The following is a 16,044-nucleotide window of genomic DNA, read 5'->3' on the forward strand; positions in this document are numbered from 1 at the left end:
AATTTAAGTGTAATCTTACAAACTTACTCTTAATAGTTCATTATAGTAAATTTTCTACCTTATTTGTTTATTTTCATTGTTATTCTGTTTTTATACAACATTATAATATAAAATATTCAGGTATAGTATCAGACAGCAGTGGAAATGATTGCATTTTCACTGCTGTCTATTCATATTAAAGAAAACAGTTAATTTACATTTCCTAATATGGTAGAGTACAAACTTATTTATTATGTTATTACTTGCAATATCTTTTAATGACCTCATTAAGTATTTATTGATAATATAATTGAAGTTTTCAGTGTATAAAATCATATTAGAATCATATAAAATCATATTGAAAGTTAAGTGTTTTACAATGTTTTAGTGTCATTTGGGAAATTGGTTTAGTTATTTGAAGGAACTGGAAATGAATTAAAATTTTTCCCATAAAAAATTAGTGGAAAAATTCCCAATATTTAAATTGTTTTCAGGAATACAATAGATTTATATAACAGGATATGGCTATAATTTATTCTGAAAGATAAAAATTTACTTATAAAAAGTTATATAATCAATATTCTATAATTTAAATTTTATTTAACAAAATACCCATAAGTTTCATGAAATCCACCAAATAAAATTAGCTGCTTCTTATGTGCAATCATCCGATGACCACTACGAGATGAAGGACTATGAGTTGCTTTAATCTGTTCCCATCGTCTTTCAGACAAATGATAAACCCATAAATCTCGATAATGATAAAACTGTGAACGAGTTGGACTTGCAAATTCTCCACCAAATATCCACATTTGTCCACCACCATGAGATACAACTACAGCCTAAAATAAATATTTAATTATCACATTTAATAAGTATATCATATGCAGAATATTTTAATAATTATATTTTAAAATACAGTGGAACCTCACTTAATGAGCATAGTTCGATCCAGAATCTTACTCATAATGTGAAACACTCATTAAGCGAAACAATTTTTCCCATATAAATTAATGTAAAATACGATAATGCATTCCATGCTGAAGAAAAGAAACCTCAAATATTTAATCTTCGTTCAGTAGACTAAAGCATAAAAATTTTAACATGACAAAAAATTTGAAAAAAAAATACTGTTTAAGCACTGTGATCAAATGTATCTGTATTATTCATTAAAAAATGATTCCTATTTCTAAATGACAACTTAACATATTACTTTTGCTTTCTAGACTTCAAACTGATAAGACTACCAGCATCTGCATTAATTAGTAAGCAAAACTGGTAGTGATAAATAATTTGAAGCGGTGAAAAAAAGTTGAAACTGGCAAAATGGTTGGTAACTTTTTAAAAATTTTCAGAACAACCCTTAGATATGGTATACAGTATTTCAGTTCTCAATAAGTAATTAAAAATATAGTTAAAGCATAAAATTCCAGATTAATATATTATATAACATACATCAAATATATAAAGTTGACAAAATATAAAAACATGTAATATTTATACATAAAATTTATCTTATGATATCTGAAGATATATATATATATATATCTCAATCATTAATAAATCCAAACCTATTAAATAATTATTATATCAAACCAATTCATATATCAAACCTATTAAATAATTATTATAAATTTTTGATAAATTTATTTAATTCTATCAAATTTTGACACATCTGAAAAATATCTTTTACAATAGAATTTGAATCTGTAGTTTTGATTTCTATTTGATTTAATGGCAAATATATCAGCAGTATTGTCTGTCAAATCAGAGATAGTACTCAAAATTCAACTTTATAACTAAATTATTACTAATTTACTAAATATTATAGCACCATATTTTGATAGTGTATTTCCAGTCTGAAGTTCATTAATTGATATAATTGTTATTATTTTAGATTAAGCATAAACTTTATTTAAAAGAAGAAATTTAATGTTACATTTTCTGACATCAAATTTTGAATATTTTTCCTAATCAAATTAATTTACCATAATTAATAAATGAAGTCTCTCTCAATATACTAAAATTACATCATAATGTGATAAAATTTTTTATAACAACAACTTAATAAAAAATATATAGTCATAAAATAATAATTTCTTTTATATTAAATAGTTTGTGATTAATAAAGCTGTATCTATATTACCTGATGAGCACAACGAGGAGGAGGACTATTTGGACAATGCAACAAACTCCATTGGTTCTTTTTTATATTATAAATATAAAACTCATTATACATGAATGTCTATAATAAAAAGATTATTATTATTTTTATAATTTATTTTTTAAACATGTTAAAACTTTTTATTGAAAAATAATGTATAATTAAATAAAATTAAAGAAATTACAAAACATTATCAAAAATTTGAATTTCTTCAAAGTTAAATTTTATGCAATTAAAACAAAATGTATAAAATTTTATTAGAAATGAAAAAAAAAAACATTAAATATTTACGTTCTTATTGGGTAAAATTAACTTAAATTTCATTTTATAAAATGTTTTTGTGAGATCGAGGACCTGACTTTTCTCTAATTTAAGGAGAATTTAACCAATTTCTCCATCGCAATCATTAAGAAAACACCATGCAAAAAAAGGATTGAATGTCACCCTTCTCATCAACAAACACTAAGAAATTATAACAACCTATTGTTAAAAGATGGGAATGTCAACATTCAAACGTGTAAACAGGATGAATCTAACATTTCACAAACCAAACAATACACTATCCACCCCGTTTAGACGACATCTTATCATCCTCGCCAGTCCACCTATAACCCAACACCTGCAACTTCATTTCTAAAAACATCTGATCACCTAATCATTTTCCAGGCCTAAAGAGGTTATAACGATGAAGCACTCAAACTTTGGGGCAATCGTCCATTGGGAATGCTCCATTAGACCAATCCACAACCATTTTACAATGAACGAATCGACAGGATCATGAGACATCATCACTCGCTCCAAGGTATTGTACTTAAAATTGTAAACTCTCTCTCTCTCTCAGTCAATTAGTATCTAGAAATGTATTATTGAAGCCAATACTGGTCATTGTACATAGATTTAGTTGCTTCAATGTATTCTTTGCTTTATCCAATCTTAGAAGTTTAATAAACTGATCTGTCAACTGTCTTGACTTGGAGAACAGACCCTATCGAACTTACATACAACCCTCCCACTTGAACTATGGAACTAGCCCTCCTACTCAACATTTGTTTACTATTTGCAAGTTAGGACACAATAAAGTTAATCCTAACTGGTGTCAGGTCCTGACATTGAAAGGATCTTGCAATCCCTACAACCATTAATAAATTATGCCATCCAGTGACACTTGAGCGGGTCTTACCAACCCGTTGCCGAATAAGTGGTCTATAGGGAACTCCCTTGGTCCCTGGCTTCTCACATTTTATTTTTAATAAGAATGTAAGGATTTCCAATCAAGTTGAATTTCATTAAATGGAATATAATTATTAAATTCTAGTAATATTAAACAGCAAAATTCAAACATATTCAGAAAACTATATACAGTAAGACCCCGCTTAATGCAGGGGATGCGTTCCTACACGACAAAGCGCTAAGTGAAACAGTGTTAAATGAGACCATTTTAATATGGAGTATATATGGATAGAGAAACACACGACCAAAAAATAAGCAAATTTTACTATTATTTTAAGTTATTTTTATATAAATTTTTGCATAATAATATATGTTAACATAAAACAGATACGTGCTAATGAATTAAATATATGTTAAATAACACATAAACATATGCGCACAGAAATGTAAAGTTAATTTTTTGTGACGAAGGCCCTGGCTCTTCTGAAATTCTTGTTTTTTTGCAATAAGTCGTGTAGTTTCATTGGTCACTTTCTTTTTCTTTCTTTAAGCAAATGTCGGTAGCAGAAGATTGCATCCAAAATGCCTCGTTTTGCTTTGGCACTCCTATCAAACTCTGGATCATTTGGTACAATTTGATCAACGATTTCGGTTATCGTTACCAAACTTTTACTAAGGAAAACTGTAGAGAAATTTTTTGAGTTCTTCGTCTTCAGAATCTCTATTTTCCAGTTCTACACGAATTCCTTGTTCTGCCAGTTCTTGAAGGTCGTCGTTGGTAAGGCTCTTACCAGAAACCTGCAGTAACTCCCCATCCTGCTTGTTTACATCTCCTGTATTAAGTTGACAATTTTGTCAATCTAACAATGCAGTGATAGGCTCTCCTTGATGAGAATTCTTGAATACCTTCAGCCATAATTTCTTCATGCATTTATTAGTTAATTCTTGCCAAGCGAAGTCGATATATTTCTTATGGCTTCCAAGATGTTATATTTTTTCCAAAATTGCACAAAACAAACATAGATTTAAGGGAAGTACAGTGCTACGACAAACTGCCACCTTTTGCTGATTGGTTTGTGTTTGGAAATAATCGTATTATATACAAATCAATGAAATACCGCGTTAATTTGAATCAATGTAAATTTTGAGCATTTTTTAGGCATTAAGCAGACCACGTTATATTGAATCAGTGCAAGGCAGCATTAAGCAGGGTCTTACTGTATATATTTTAATGTAAAAATGTTGTAATTTTGTTAAAATGAATTTCACTGATTATAATTTTTTTGATATAAAAGTCCTAAATTTGATTCAGATGTCTTCTCATTAAAATAATTTTTACAAGTTTTGATGTTTTCTATTTATAAAATAGCAAAATGCAACTTTTTACTTAAATAATATCTTTAATTTCTTTTTTGTTATAAAAAAAGGATTAATTTTTTATGCAATAAAAGTAATAAGAAAATATTATAAATAATATCATTATCATTTTATAGCAGAATTATTTAGTTTATATAATTTTGATATAATATATACAAATGAATTTAATTTAATACAGACAGTTTTATTCAAAACTAAAAAGATAAAAATGGCCTCTTATTTTAAGAGATCAGGCCATAAGTAAATATTTCATTGCATATTCATTAAAAACAATTTTTATTTTTTTAATATTTAAATCATCCAAATCAAAAACAGTTAATGCACTTTAATCAAATAATGAAACAAATATTAAAAAAAAATTTAATACAGCAGTTTGAAAGTTGATATTTTACAAATTGAAAAAATTGTTTGAATCTAAAAAGATAAAAATTTCTATAAAAATTTATTCTTGAGCTAATGAATTTGCTTAAATTTTTGTAGGAAAACCTAACTACAACTTGTTGCTATTGTGAGATCCGCCAGGGTGGTAACCGTGTTTATATGATTAAAACAGTCCACCGCTTACCGGGCTCCGACCTAGATCAGTCTATCTGAGTTAGGATGGCTTCATAAAGATTATTATTTATTTCAGATGTTCGCAAAAACCCCTGAAGGTTGTTTTCTCCTGACACCAGTTAACCTAGGAAAATTAGTGGGTTAACACACTTTAGACCGCACGGAATAACAAGTGGGAGGGACATGAGTAAGTTTGGAATGATGCTGGATGGATTTGAGTCAGAGATGAATCCATTTAACAATAACAAATAAAATATAATGAAATTCAAATGGAAATACAACAAACGATCCAACTTTAAGCTATCTTAAATCTATATGCTAACCATGTGAGAGAGAGTTTACATAATTGTCTTGGAGATCGTAATACCTCATTTAAATTGATAGACTCGTTGTCTTCCAATGTATTCTATTTAAAGTTCTTACTTCTTTGATAAGCACATTATTACAGGTCTTTATTCTTCTACTTAACAATCAGGCACTTTTGTAAATAGCAGGACTTGTATCATATCTAATCTATGTGGAGAACATCTATTGGAGTACCCATCTGGCTAACTCCTAAAGCTTCATGGAGAGCACCTTTATATATTTGGAGACCCCTTCTCGCTGTGTCTTTGCAGCTGAGACTTATGACAGACTCCTCTAAATGAGTTCATGGAGAACACCTTGTTACTCCTCTCTCTACTGAGGTTCCCAGTGGACTCTTCGATTTGGGCGCGCTTTTCAATAATATTCTTCCAGTTTACCCAATCAAATCCTTTCAATCTTACATCATAAGGGGAATAAACAAAGGAGTAAAACTGTTTGTGTGTCATGAATCTAGATGATTCAGACTGTGATAAAATGTCTACAGAAAGGAAATCAACTTCCTTTCTAACTAAAGGGGGGTGAACAATCCATTTCTTAAATCTAGGAAATTTAAAGTGTTTAAATTCCTTATGAAGTGATCCAATACAACATATAAGTTAGTCCATCATGCTAACCTGCACATGTTTTAAATTTATCACATCTTTATACTAAATGTAACAGTTTACCGTTAAAGAGGGGTGAAACGATGATCAAATGTTTTATCAGTTATTACATCAATTTAGGTTGTTACTTCCTTCTCCAACAGCATAGTTGTTAAGTTAAAAAATTAACAAAATTTAATAATAATTGTAATCCTTACGAGACTATGGGTTTTATCTAATCCAAACCCCACTCCTGTAAACCATTGTGTCTCTATTAAGGATTTTAAATTTCAAGAACCTTACCTTTCCGTAACCCTTAGGAAATTAAAAAGGGGGAGAAAAGAGGGGGCACTTCCAGTCCTCACATTATATTTATTTGCTTCAGGCAAATGAATCTGCTAGCTTAGAATAATAATAATAGTAATAACTTTTAAAAATTTATTGAATTATGTTTTTATATTTAATATTGTAAAAGTGATTCAAAGATTAATTTGATATTGTTTTTATAAATCTCCACAACAAAATTTGTTAAACTCCAAAATAAGAGCAAAACAAAAATTTGATCCTTGCTCCAATTTTTAAAATTTCTCTATTGTCATTGAAATATTTTACCTTGCTACCATTGAAGTATTCTCCACCAAAAAATAATAATTCATCTTTTTCTGGATGTGGGAGAACAGATAAACTGCTTCTGTTAATAAACGGAATTATGAATAAAAAATAAATTACATAAAATTATATTATGTCTAATTAAATAAGTTATTGTTGAACCGTAAGATTGATTCATCTAGAAAATTTGATCTAAGAATAAACTGTAATCTTGTCATCAATATAAATTTAATCTTTAGTTATATTAACACAATAAAATTATTCAAAATACAAATAAAAATTCAGCTTCTTATTTTAAAATCTAATAATTTAAATGTTTCTAAATAAACTATGGCCTTATGCTTTTTAAATTACATAATTAAGTTTGTTCAAATATCAAATAAAAGTTTTATATTATGTTTGTGTCCACTTTGGATATTCTTATGAACTAGGACTTGTTATACTGAGGGAAGAGAAACACCATTTCCAATTAATTAAGATATCTTTATTGTAACATAACCTTGTTACATTAAATATATCTTAATTGGAAATGATGTTTTTCTCTTCTCTCAGTATAACAAGTCCTAGTTTACAAGAATATCCAAAGTGGACATATACATAATATAAGTAATTAAGGACAAGAAGCACATATTAACATCAAATAAAAGTTATTAATAAATTTGAAAAACACACAAGTGAAGATGTTAGATATGAATATTGTCTACATACTTCCTATTTTTGAGAAACTGCCATTATTAGTTAAAATTTAATGCCTATTAACTTCACAAATGGCCTGAAAAAATATGAGGTTTTCATAAAAGCATGAAAACCTCATATTCAGAAAAAACAAAATTGTTGGATGTTACAATAATTATTTTGATTACTGTATGATAATTCTTGTCTCTACAGTTGACATTATCTATTTATGAGAAAGGAGACAAATTAAATGTTGTGATATAGATACTAGATTGTATACATCTTTAATGAAAGAAGAGAATATTATGAGATGACTTAGATATGGATGATATAGATCAGACAAATGAGCTTTTTCTAAATGAAATCTTCAGACATTTAGTACAAAGCTTGAGTTTGTTTGTTAAAGATTTTGTTACATTTTAAATATTTTTTATTAATATAATTCATAAATATGATTAAACAACAGCTAAAACTTTATTTTGCATATTTGCATTTAAAAATTGTTATTGTTACAGGAAAAAAATAATCAAAGAATAATCAGAACATTTATGCTATATTTTGAAACTCATGCATGTATTGTAATAAGTTTTAATTAGCTAGGATTTCTATTTTTAATATTTATATTTTTTCTACCTGAATTAGTTATTAAATACAGTGAAACCTTCATTAATGGACACTCCCAAATAGCAGACACCTCTGTTTAACAGACATTTTTACAATTGCCAGACCCTTCAAATAGGACATCTATAATATTTACCTCTAAATAGCAAACACTGTCATCAATAACCTACCTACAAAATCACAAATTCCTATCTTCAATATTCTGAAACAATTAAAACAAAGAATTGGTTCAAATACTCTTTCAGACAACAAATTTTCACCACAGAAGTAGAATAAAGACCGACTAAAAATAAGAATAGGGGAGGGGAACAGGTTGTTAGACAATATTCTTTATCTGTTAAAGAAGACTAATCTGGTTAAGTTGTCAATCATCACTTTTCGTCATACGTATTAATGTTAATACAAATCTTGACCACACACTTGGGTGAATATAAAAAATTAGACTCGTTTGAACCATTTACCACTGTGTATTATAAGAAAATGTTTGATATACCAGATTTAATCATAATACACACGGGTTAAAGTGAGTCTAATTTTTTTGTATTAATGTTATTAAACTTCTGTCTTATTGTTGGAATTGAGCTTATGGCAGCAAGAAACCATAAACTTTTTCTGAGTTAGTAATTCATTCAACAAGAATCATAGTACAGTAGTAATGAAAAAGAAACAGTTTTAAGGTTAAGACAACAGCATATATTTGGTAAAATTTCAAAGATTGTATTATGAAGGTGATTTGCCAACCACTTTAAAGTGTAGGAATATATTTGGTTTTTTTGCATTCATGACATCATTTATGATCTTAATAGCTTTGTGGTGCTAAAGTAAATTTTTAATAAAACATTTATCGAAAAAGGCAAAAATGTTTAAAAAATCACTACTACTTGATAATTACAAAACAGACAAATCACTATATCGATTTTTAGATCATAAATGACATTATAAATGCAAGAATATCAAACACATTTCCCACCCCTGTAAATGACTAGCAAATCATGTTCAAAACTCAACATTCAAACTGTAAAGCTGAAAAGAATAATAATACACTACAGTATATTATAATTATATATTTATATATAGTATATATTTTAATTATACACGTACATATACTGTTCAGTATTGTTACATTCCTAATGCAAATTTGATGTTTTCATAATCCCATTGTATTCTTTACTATATGACGACTGTGTTAAAATTCAGTATAGGGCCAGCATGTACTGTACTTCCCAATAGACACCTCTAATTAATTAACTTTTTGGTCCCAATGGTGACCACTATTTGGAGGTTATACTGTACTTTTATAGACTTTTATATAAATAAAAAGTTTTATTGACATATTTTCATATACAGTGGACCTACAGGGCTGTAGAGTCAGTAGATTTTTACACGACTCCGACTCCGACCAGGGGCAAACTTGTTAACAAAGAAGGCCCAAAAATTCTGACATCATCACGTGACCTCAGAATATTAGCTTCAATAAGTATAGTTCTAATAAAAATAGAACATAGAAACTTTTTTATTCCAAAGCTAAAATATTCCTCTAAGTACTGAGTCAATACAATAATTTTTACTTTTCTGTTGTTATATATAACAGAGGAAAAGTGTAGCAATTGGTCAAAAAATGATCCCACCCCAAATTTTTGCATTTTTGAACTCAGGGCACCTCGAAATGTTGAGATATGAAAAAGATTTGGTTTTTTTTTCTATATGTATGAATGTTAGACTGTATGGGAAGCACTATTTTGAATCGGAGTTGGATGATTTAACACAGGAATTATTAAGCTTGAAAATGGTTGAACTAAATTAGTTGGTACACATTCTAACAGAAAAAACCCCAAATGCTTTTGCACTTCTCTACGTTTCAAGGCTTCCCGAGTCCAAAAGAGTAAAAATCTGAGAAAGTCATTTTTTGACCAATTGTCATTCTTTTCCTTTGTTATAGATCTATACTGTATAACAGCCGGGAAAGTAATAATGATGACAATTCTGATTATTTTTTAAAAAATACAAAATAAAACGATTTTAAAAAATTAATTAAACATTAAAATTTGACACATCTACTGAATATATAAGTTAACATTTATTGACTTGTTTGATGATGGCATTGGTATTTGGTAAGTATGTGTGAATAAAAATAGTAAATACATTCTTATACAAACAAATTAGTTTAATAAATATGTTGTACAGTACATAATATATGAGTATATTGGGTAATATATAAGTATACAGATACATTAAACTAAGTCAAGAATGAGAAATATAACATTTAGACTGGTAAAAAAGAGGTTGCTTATTTTGCCATGTTGATTACTCCTTACAAAAAAAAATCACTTCTATTAAGTCAGCATTCACTGAAGCTGTTAAATCATATTTAATAATTTTAAGAGCAGAAAATAAATGCTCTACTAAAACTTGGTTGGTGACAATGCCATGACAATCAATGTTGTATTTTGGATAATGTCTGGATAGAGCAGTATTGCCGTTTTAACATCCAAACTTGAAGAGTGATCAATGTGATTTATTTGGGCGAATTTGTCTTCAGAAATTAAAAAATACAAAAGAACCATCAGATGAAGAAATTACGAATTATGACTGTAAAATATTGTCACCAGGGAGAACCTTCTTAATCTACATTTTCCAGCACTTATTTCCCTGTGGATAAAAGGTCGAAACACCCCCGAGAAGGTACAGATGGTAACAAGAAAGACGTTCGTATAACACCAGTTCTGATTTTAGAAAATCTTTGTGTTTTTAAATGACATTTTTAACTTTTTGGCGGCTAGTAGCCTAGAAAGGAAGATCGGTCGCCGGAAATGTATCGTCTAGAACGCAAAAGTAATAAATGGTGATCCCTATTTGGGTGAATTTGTCTTCAGAAATTAAAAAATAAAAAAGAACCATTGGACGAAGAAATTACTAATGTAATTTATTTTTTGCAGTGCATAATAAATATCATCTTCAAATTTTGTAAGATTTCCTTTTCTGTCTGTACTCATATTAGAACTCAAGCTTAATTTTGAGGGTAGAGATGAGTTTTATAAAAAAATAAAAAATAAAAAAACTAGAAGATGAGCTAGATGTTGCTCATGCAAAAAGTAATGATAACGAAGATTAAAATATTTAGATTACAGCCGATTTTACCCGTTTTCACTGGGTGCAAGAATTAAGTCCTCTCTCTTCTGAGACTAATTAGAGACTTTTTAGATGGGTCTAAAAGTATGTTTGATTTTTCACAAAAATGCAAAATACTGCATCTAAAATAATACGATAGAAATGGAGTTCTTCAGGGTAATCCTTAACCCCCTCTCTCTTCCCCCACGAGAGGAATTTTGAAAAATGAGGATACTTTGGTACACAATTAGGATACTTCATAAGAATTTTTCAAAATTCTTATGAAGTATCCTAATGTGTACCAAATTTTAACTCTTAACTGTTTGAACTCTAAGTTTATCATTATTATTATTACAGTATTATTATTATTATTATTGAAATCTTTAAATTGTTTTGTGCTTTTCATCAGTTACTTAAATGAAAACTGATAGGACAAGGAAGAAAAAAATTGCATTAACTTTCCTATCAACCAGATGTCATTGTTGTTGCTTTTAGACTTTAGTCCTTAAGACTGTCACTGTGTTTTCTTTTTATAGATTAATCTTTGTATTTAGTAAAGTTTGTTTAAACATTTGTAAATAAGTGATATTAATTAAACTTTTTTAAATCTGTAAGCAAGCATTCATTCATAAAATGACAAACAAAATACAGTGAAGTAAAAAATAAAAATTCCAATTTCCTATAAATTTAAATAAAATAAATAAAAATAAATACCTCAAGGAAGGAGGACCACATTTTTCTTCTACAACTTCTTGATGTTTTTTATCTTCTTCTTGAAACTTTGCTATTAGTTGCTCAATATCATCCTGTTGAATATTTAAATGATAAAGATTTAGTTATATTTTTCGAATCTAATTTGGATTTTTGACTTATAGTATGCAATTTTATAATACAAGTAGTAGTAATAATAATAATAATAATAAATAATTATTATTATATAAACATTAAAATAGCATGTTACATGTTCACATAAAATAAAAAAGCCTTGCAAAATTGCTTATTTACACCAAATCAAATAAAGAAACCAAAAGATTATAGTTATGTGGTCATTTTCACCTCTAATTTTTTCCACTATATTATACAGGGAGTAAAAAATTATTTATGAAATATAATTCAGATGAATTTTTTTTAATGAAAAAAATGTTTTTCTTATAAAATGCACATAAATCATTGTTAATTTTAAATTTAAGAAAATTTTTAACTGTATAAGTCAAAATTTGTTAGGTTGGTGAATATTTATGCAATAACAAAACATATCCTTCCAAATTTTTATAGATTTTTTTAATGACAATTGATTTTATATATTTTATACAGAAAGTTCTATAAATCATTAACATACTTCCCATGTTAAATAATTTTTAATTCTGTATCCATTTCAAAATTTATTTTTTATCTATACAATAAGTTTTCTTTACCACAATACAAGATTCCACATAAATGTATTACTTATATGAGAACAATGATTGATAAAATAATAATGATAAAATCGTTTACATATTATACTATAATATTAAATAATGCTTCTAGCCTACAACTTTAATTTAGATTAAATTAGTTAACGTAATAAATAGAGTTGTAATAAATTGGAGGGCTTATCACATTAGGGGCGACTGGAATAAATAGACTAGATTTTACTAAAAATAGCCTTTAATTAAACTCAATCAAATTTTAGTAGAAATGCATTTTGGGTACCAAGACCCGAACACATTTCTACTGTTTTGGTTTTTAGAATATTGTAAGGTATTAGTTATATTATGTAAACTACACTGTACGTATGTAGGCTGATGAGGCTTGGTACCCAAAATGCATTTCTACTAAAATTTGATTGAGGCTATTTTTAGTGAACTCTAGTCTATTTATTCCAGTCAGCCCCCGATGTGATAAGATCCTCCAATTTATTACAACCCTATTTATTAGGCTAACTAATTCAATCTAAATTACATATTATATAGTGAATGGCAAAAGTCAAGAAATACCTAGCTCATACTATGCCAGATAGAAATTGTTCTTTTTCTCAAACAATTTTCATTTTGAGTCTCAATGATTATTTTTTCATTATTATTTTAATATTTTTGTTAATATTGCAGACAAAAAACAAAAGACAATTTTCACAAAGAGAATTTACCATATTTCTACAGGGCTGTAAAAAAGATTGTACTGTCATCAACTGTGATTAAAAGAGGAAGAACCGTTTTATCTTTAACTACATTAAAAATTTAAATATTGCAATTGTTTATTGTATTTTTTTTGTATTCAGTATTTGATACAATATAATAAAAATTATTGGAAAAAAAATGCAATTTTTCACGTTTCTTAGATTGGAAGGACGCTAAAAAAAGTTTATATCAGTTTGATGTCTCCTACAAAGGCTGATTATAGTTATGCCATTGTATTCAATACAAAAACATTGGCAATTTTATGTTTAATTTTTATAGTTTAAACAAGAGAAGTAATAATTTACGATTGTAAATTTTTACCAATAATTGTATCTGATGATCATTAGCTGAAAACATTTGAATTTTACATTATGTTTTCTTAAATGTATACAACTTAAGGTGGAAATTTACCTTGGTAGTCCCAATGGTCGCGTTTCGATTAGCTTAGGTTGGTTTGGTTAGGTTAGTTTAACTACATTTTTAGTAGACAGAAGAAAAGAATATAGGCCTACCTAAACCTTATTTATTTTCTTTTCTTTACTTTCCTTATACTATCTTCCTGTAGTAACAATTTTACTTCCGTTTTCTATTTACTTAACCACGCGGTAGTTAGTCGACACATGTGGCCTGGACGGTAATAAAAACAAAAAGGGTGTGACACCGAGGGGTCGAGGGGTTACGTCAGAGGAGATAGGAGGACAGGAGCGAGAGGAAGGAAGATTTTTCGGAGAGAGAGAAAAACGGGACGAACAGAAACAAAGAAAGTTATTAAGGAACGGATCCGAGGTTTTTTTTTTCTTATTTATTACCGCCAGTCACCCCTTCGAACCAATTTTCAGTCTTATCATCTCTGTTTAATTCTCTTCCACCTTATCTTTCTCTAGGGCCCTGTACTTAGTTAAGCTAGATATAAGTTAGAATAAGTTCTTTGTCTTGTCGGCACGCGGGGACTAATTGATGACATTGTTACGCGCAGTCCCAAATGTATTTGTATTAGTAATTAGTAAGTGTGTGTAATCGTTTCTTTGTAAATTATTTATGTTCGCTGAAATTAATAAACCTCTTTTTTTAATTCTATCAAAGCCGAGCGACTCTCAGGGTCTTGTTATTTCATATACTCGGCTAACAATGGCGTCCGCGACAGGATTCTGTTAGTAACGGGATACGGTTTTTATTGTATAGAACGTAGCATTGTATTATCGTGCCTGTAGATTTAAGGCCCTACAATTTGTAATCAATTGTATTATTTTTATATCATTAATTATGGATGATTGTAACCAGAACAATCTTGCTACATCCTCAGGAGGCGAGGGTGAGGGGATCCCTCCTGTAGTCACAGGGTTTCTAGGAATGGTTCCCATTTTTTCTAATAGTGGCAGTGATTTGGTTAATGTCCGCCAATTCTTCAAGACCATAGATAATATATCTCGCCTGGCTGGGTGGAACAGTGAAGTGAAATTGGCTGTCTTACAAGCTCGGTTAAAAGGGGGGCCATTATCGACGTTCTTCAGCTTGGCTGACCAAGATCCTTGTACTTTTGAGGGAATTAGGCAAAAATTAATTCAATGTTACGAAAAGCGAGAACTTAAGGAAAAGAATGCACTCGACCAACTCTTAAGTATTAAGCAGAACCATGATGAGACGGTATGTGACTATGTCATCCGCATGAATACACTGTTGTCGAAGGCCGCTTCCAATAACGAAAAAATTGGTGCCTTGAGGGATGACATTATTAGAGAGAGATTTATAAAGGGCCTAAGGCCCCAGCTAAAGGGATACGTATTAAGGAGAGAACCCCAGACCTTAGATCAGGCAATTAAGGAAGCGGAGAGGGAAGAACGGGTCGAACTCGAGTGTAACGTTAGTAGAGAAAATAAATTTGTACACACCATTGAAATAAAGAACCCAACCGCTAATGAGGATCCGAATGGTGTGATGAATATTGTGAAAACAAAGGAAGACGATAGACTTGAAAGGTTGGAAAAAATGGTGGGGTCGTTATGTAGTACTGTTAATGGTTTGGTCGAAAGACTGGGTGGAAATCTAGATAAAAATAAGGATAGCCCGAACCGATCTGTCCTAAAAAGGTGTTACATTTGTGGGAATCCTCGCCACCTGGCCCGCCAGTGCCCTCAACGGAATATAAATGATTTAAACTAATTACGGGGCGTGATGATAGCCAGTATCACGTCCCATGCATCGAGCTAACCCTGGCCCCTAATGTGTTCTTCTCTAAAAAGGGCCTTCCCCTCATTCTTGGTGATGCTTATGGTACCAGTATCAAGTTTCTGGTCGATACGGGTGCGGAAAGGTCCGTGCTAAGCCTGAAGATCGCTCAGAGCGAGATATGGAGTAGGGGACCGAACGGTGCACTTCACAGGAGTTGGAAACGACTACGAGGAATCGGTGGGGAGGTTATCGAATGCGAATGGGAGTCTAATATCAAGATCGAAAGAGGAGGGAGAACTCAAAATGTTCAAATGACTTGCATGCACTTGCCATCCGAAGTCGAATACGAAGGAGTATTGGGTATGGATGTGTTAAACAGGTTCCCGGAAGTATTAATTGAAACAGGTGAGAATGTAACATCTTGGAATAGAACCGAAATTGATGACTTTTATCAGTGTTGTGGATTCAGAAGGGAGGAATCCGATAATACGATGGAGGTTAATTTATCCCATTT

At 29.6% G+C, this 16,044-nt stretch overlaps 1 protein-coding gene across 1 annotated transcript in view; it reads right to left on the bottom strand.

The window, feature by feature from the left end:
- LOC136978776 (kelch domain-containing protein 4) overlaps window positions 1-16,044 on the bottom strand; it is a 33,573-nt gene that overhangs the window by 13,283 nt on the left and 4,246 nt on the right. The window contains exons 2-5 of the mRNA XM_067274609.1: window positions 11,920-12,011; window positions 6,805-6,883; window positions 2,126-2,224; window positions 592-821 (exon numbers count right to left, since the gene is read on the bottom strand). Of these exons, the coding sequence (XP_067130710.1) occupies window positions 592-821; window positions 2,126-2,224; window positions 6,805-6,883; window positions 11,920-12,011 (500 nt within the window). The remainder of the gene's footprint in view (window positions 1-591; window positions 822-2,125; window positions 2,225-6,804; window positions 6,884-11,919; window positions 12,012-16,044) is intronic.

Source organism: Centruroides vittatus, unplaced genomic scaffold (genome assembly GCF_030686945.1).
Source record: "Centruroides vittatus isolate TY-2023 unplaced genomic scaffold, ASM3068694v2 contig_549, whole genome shotgun sequence".
Taxonomy (NCBI): domain Eukaryota; kingdom Metazoa; phylum Arthropoda; class Arachnida; order Scorpiones; family Buthidae; genus Centruroides; species Centruroides vittatus.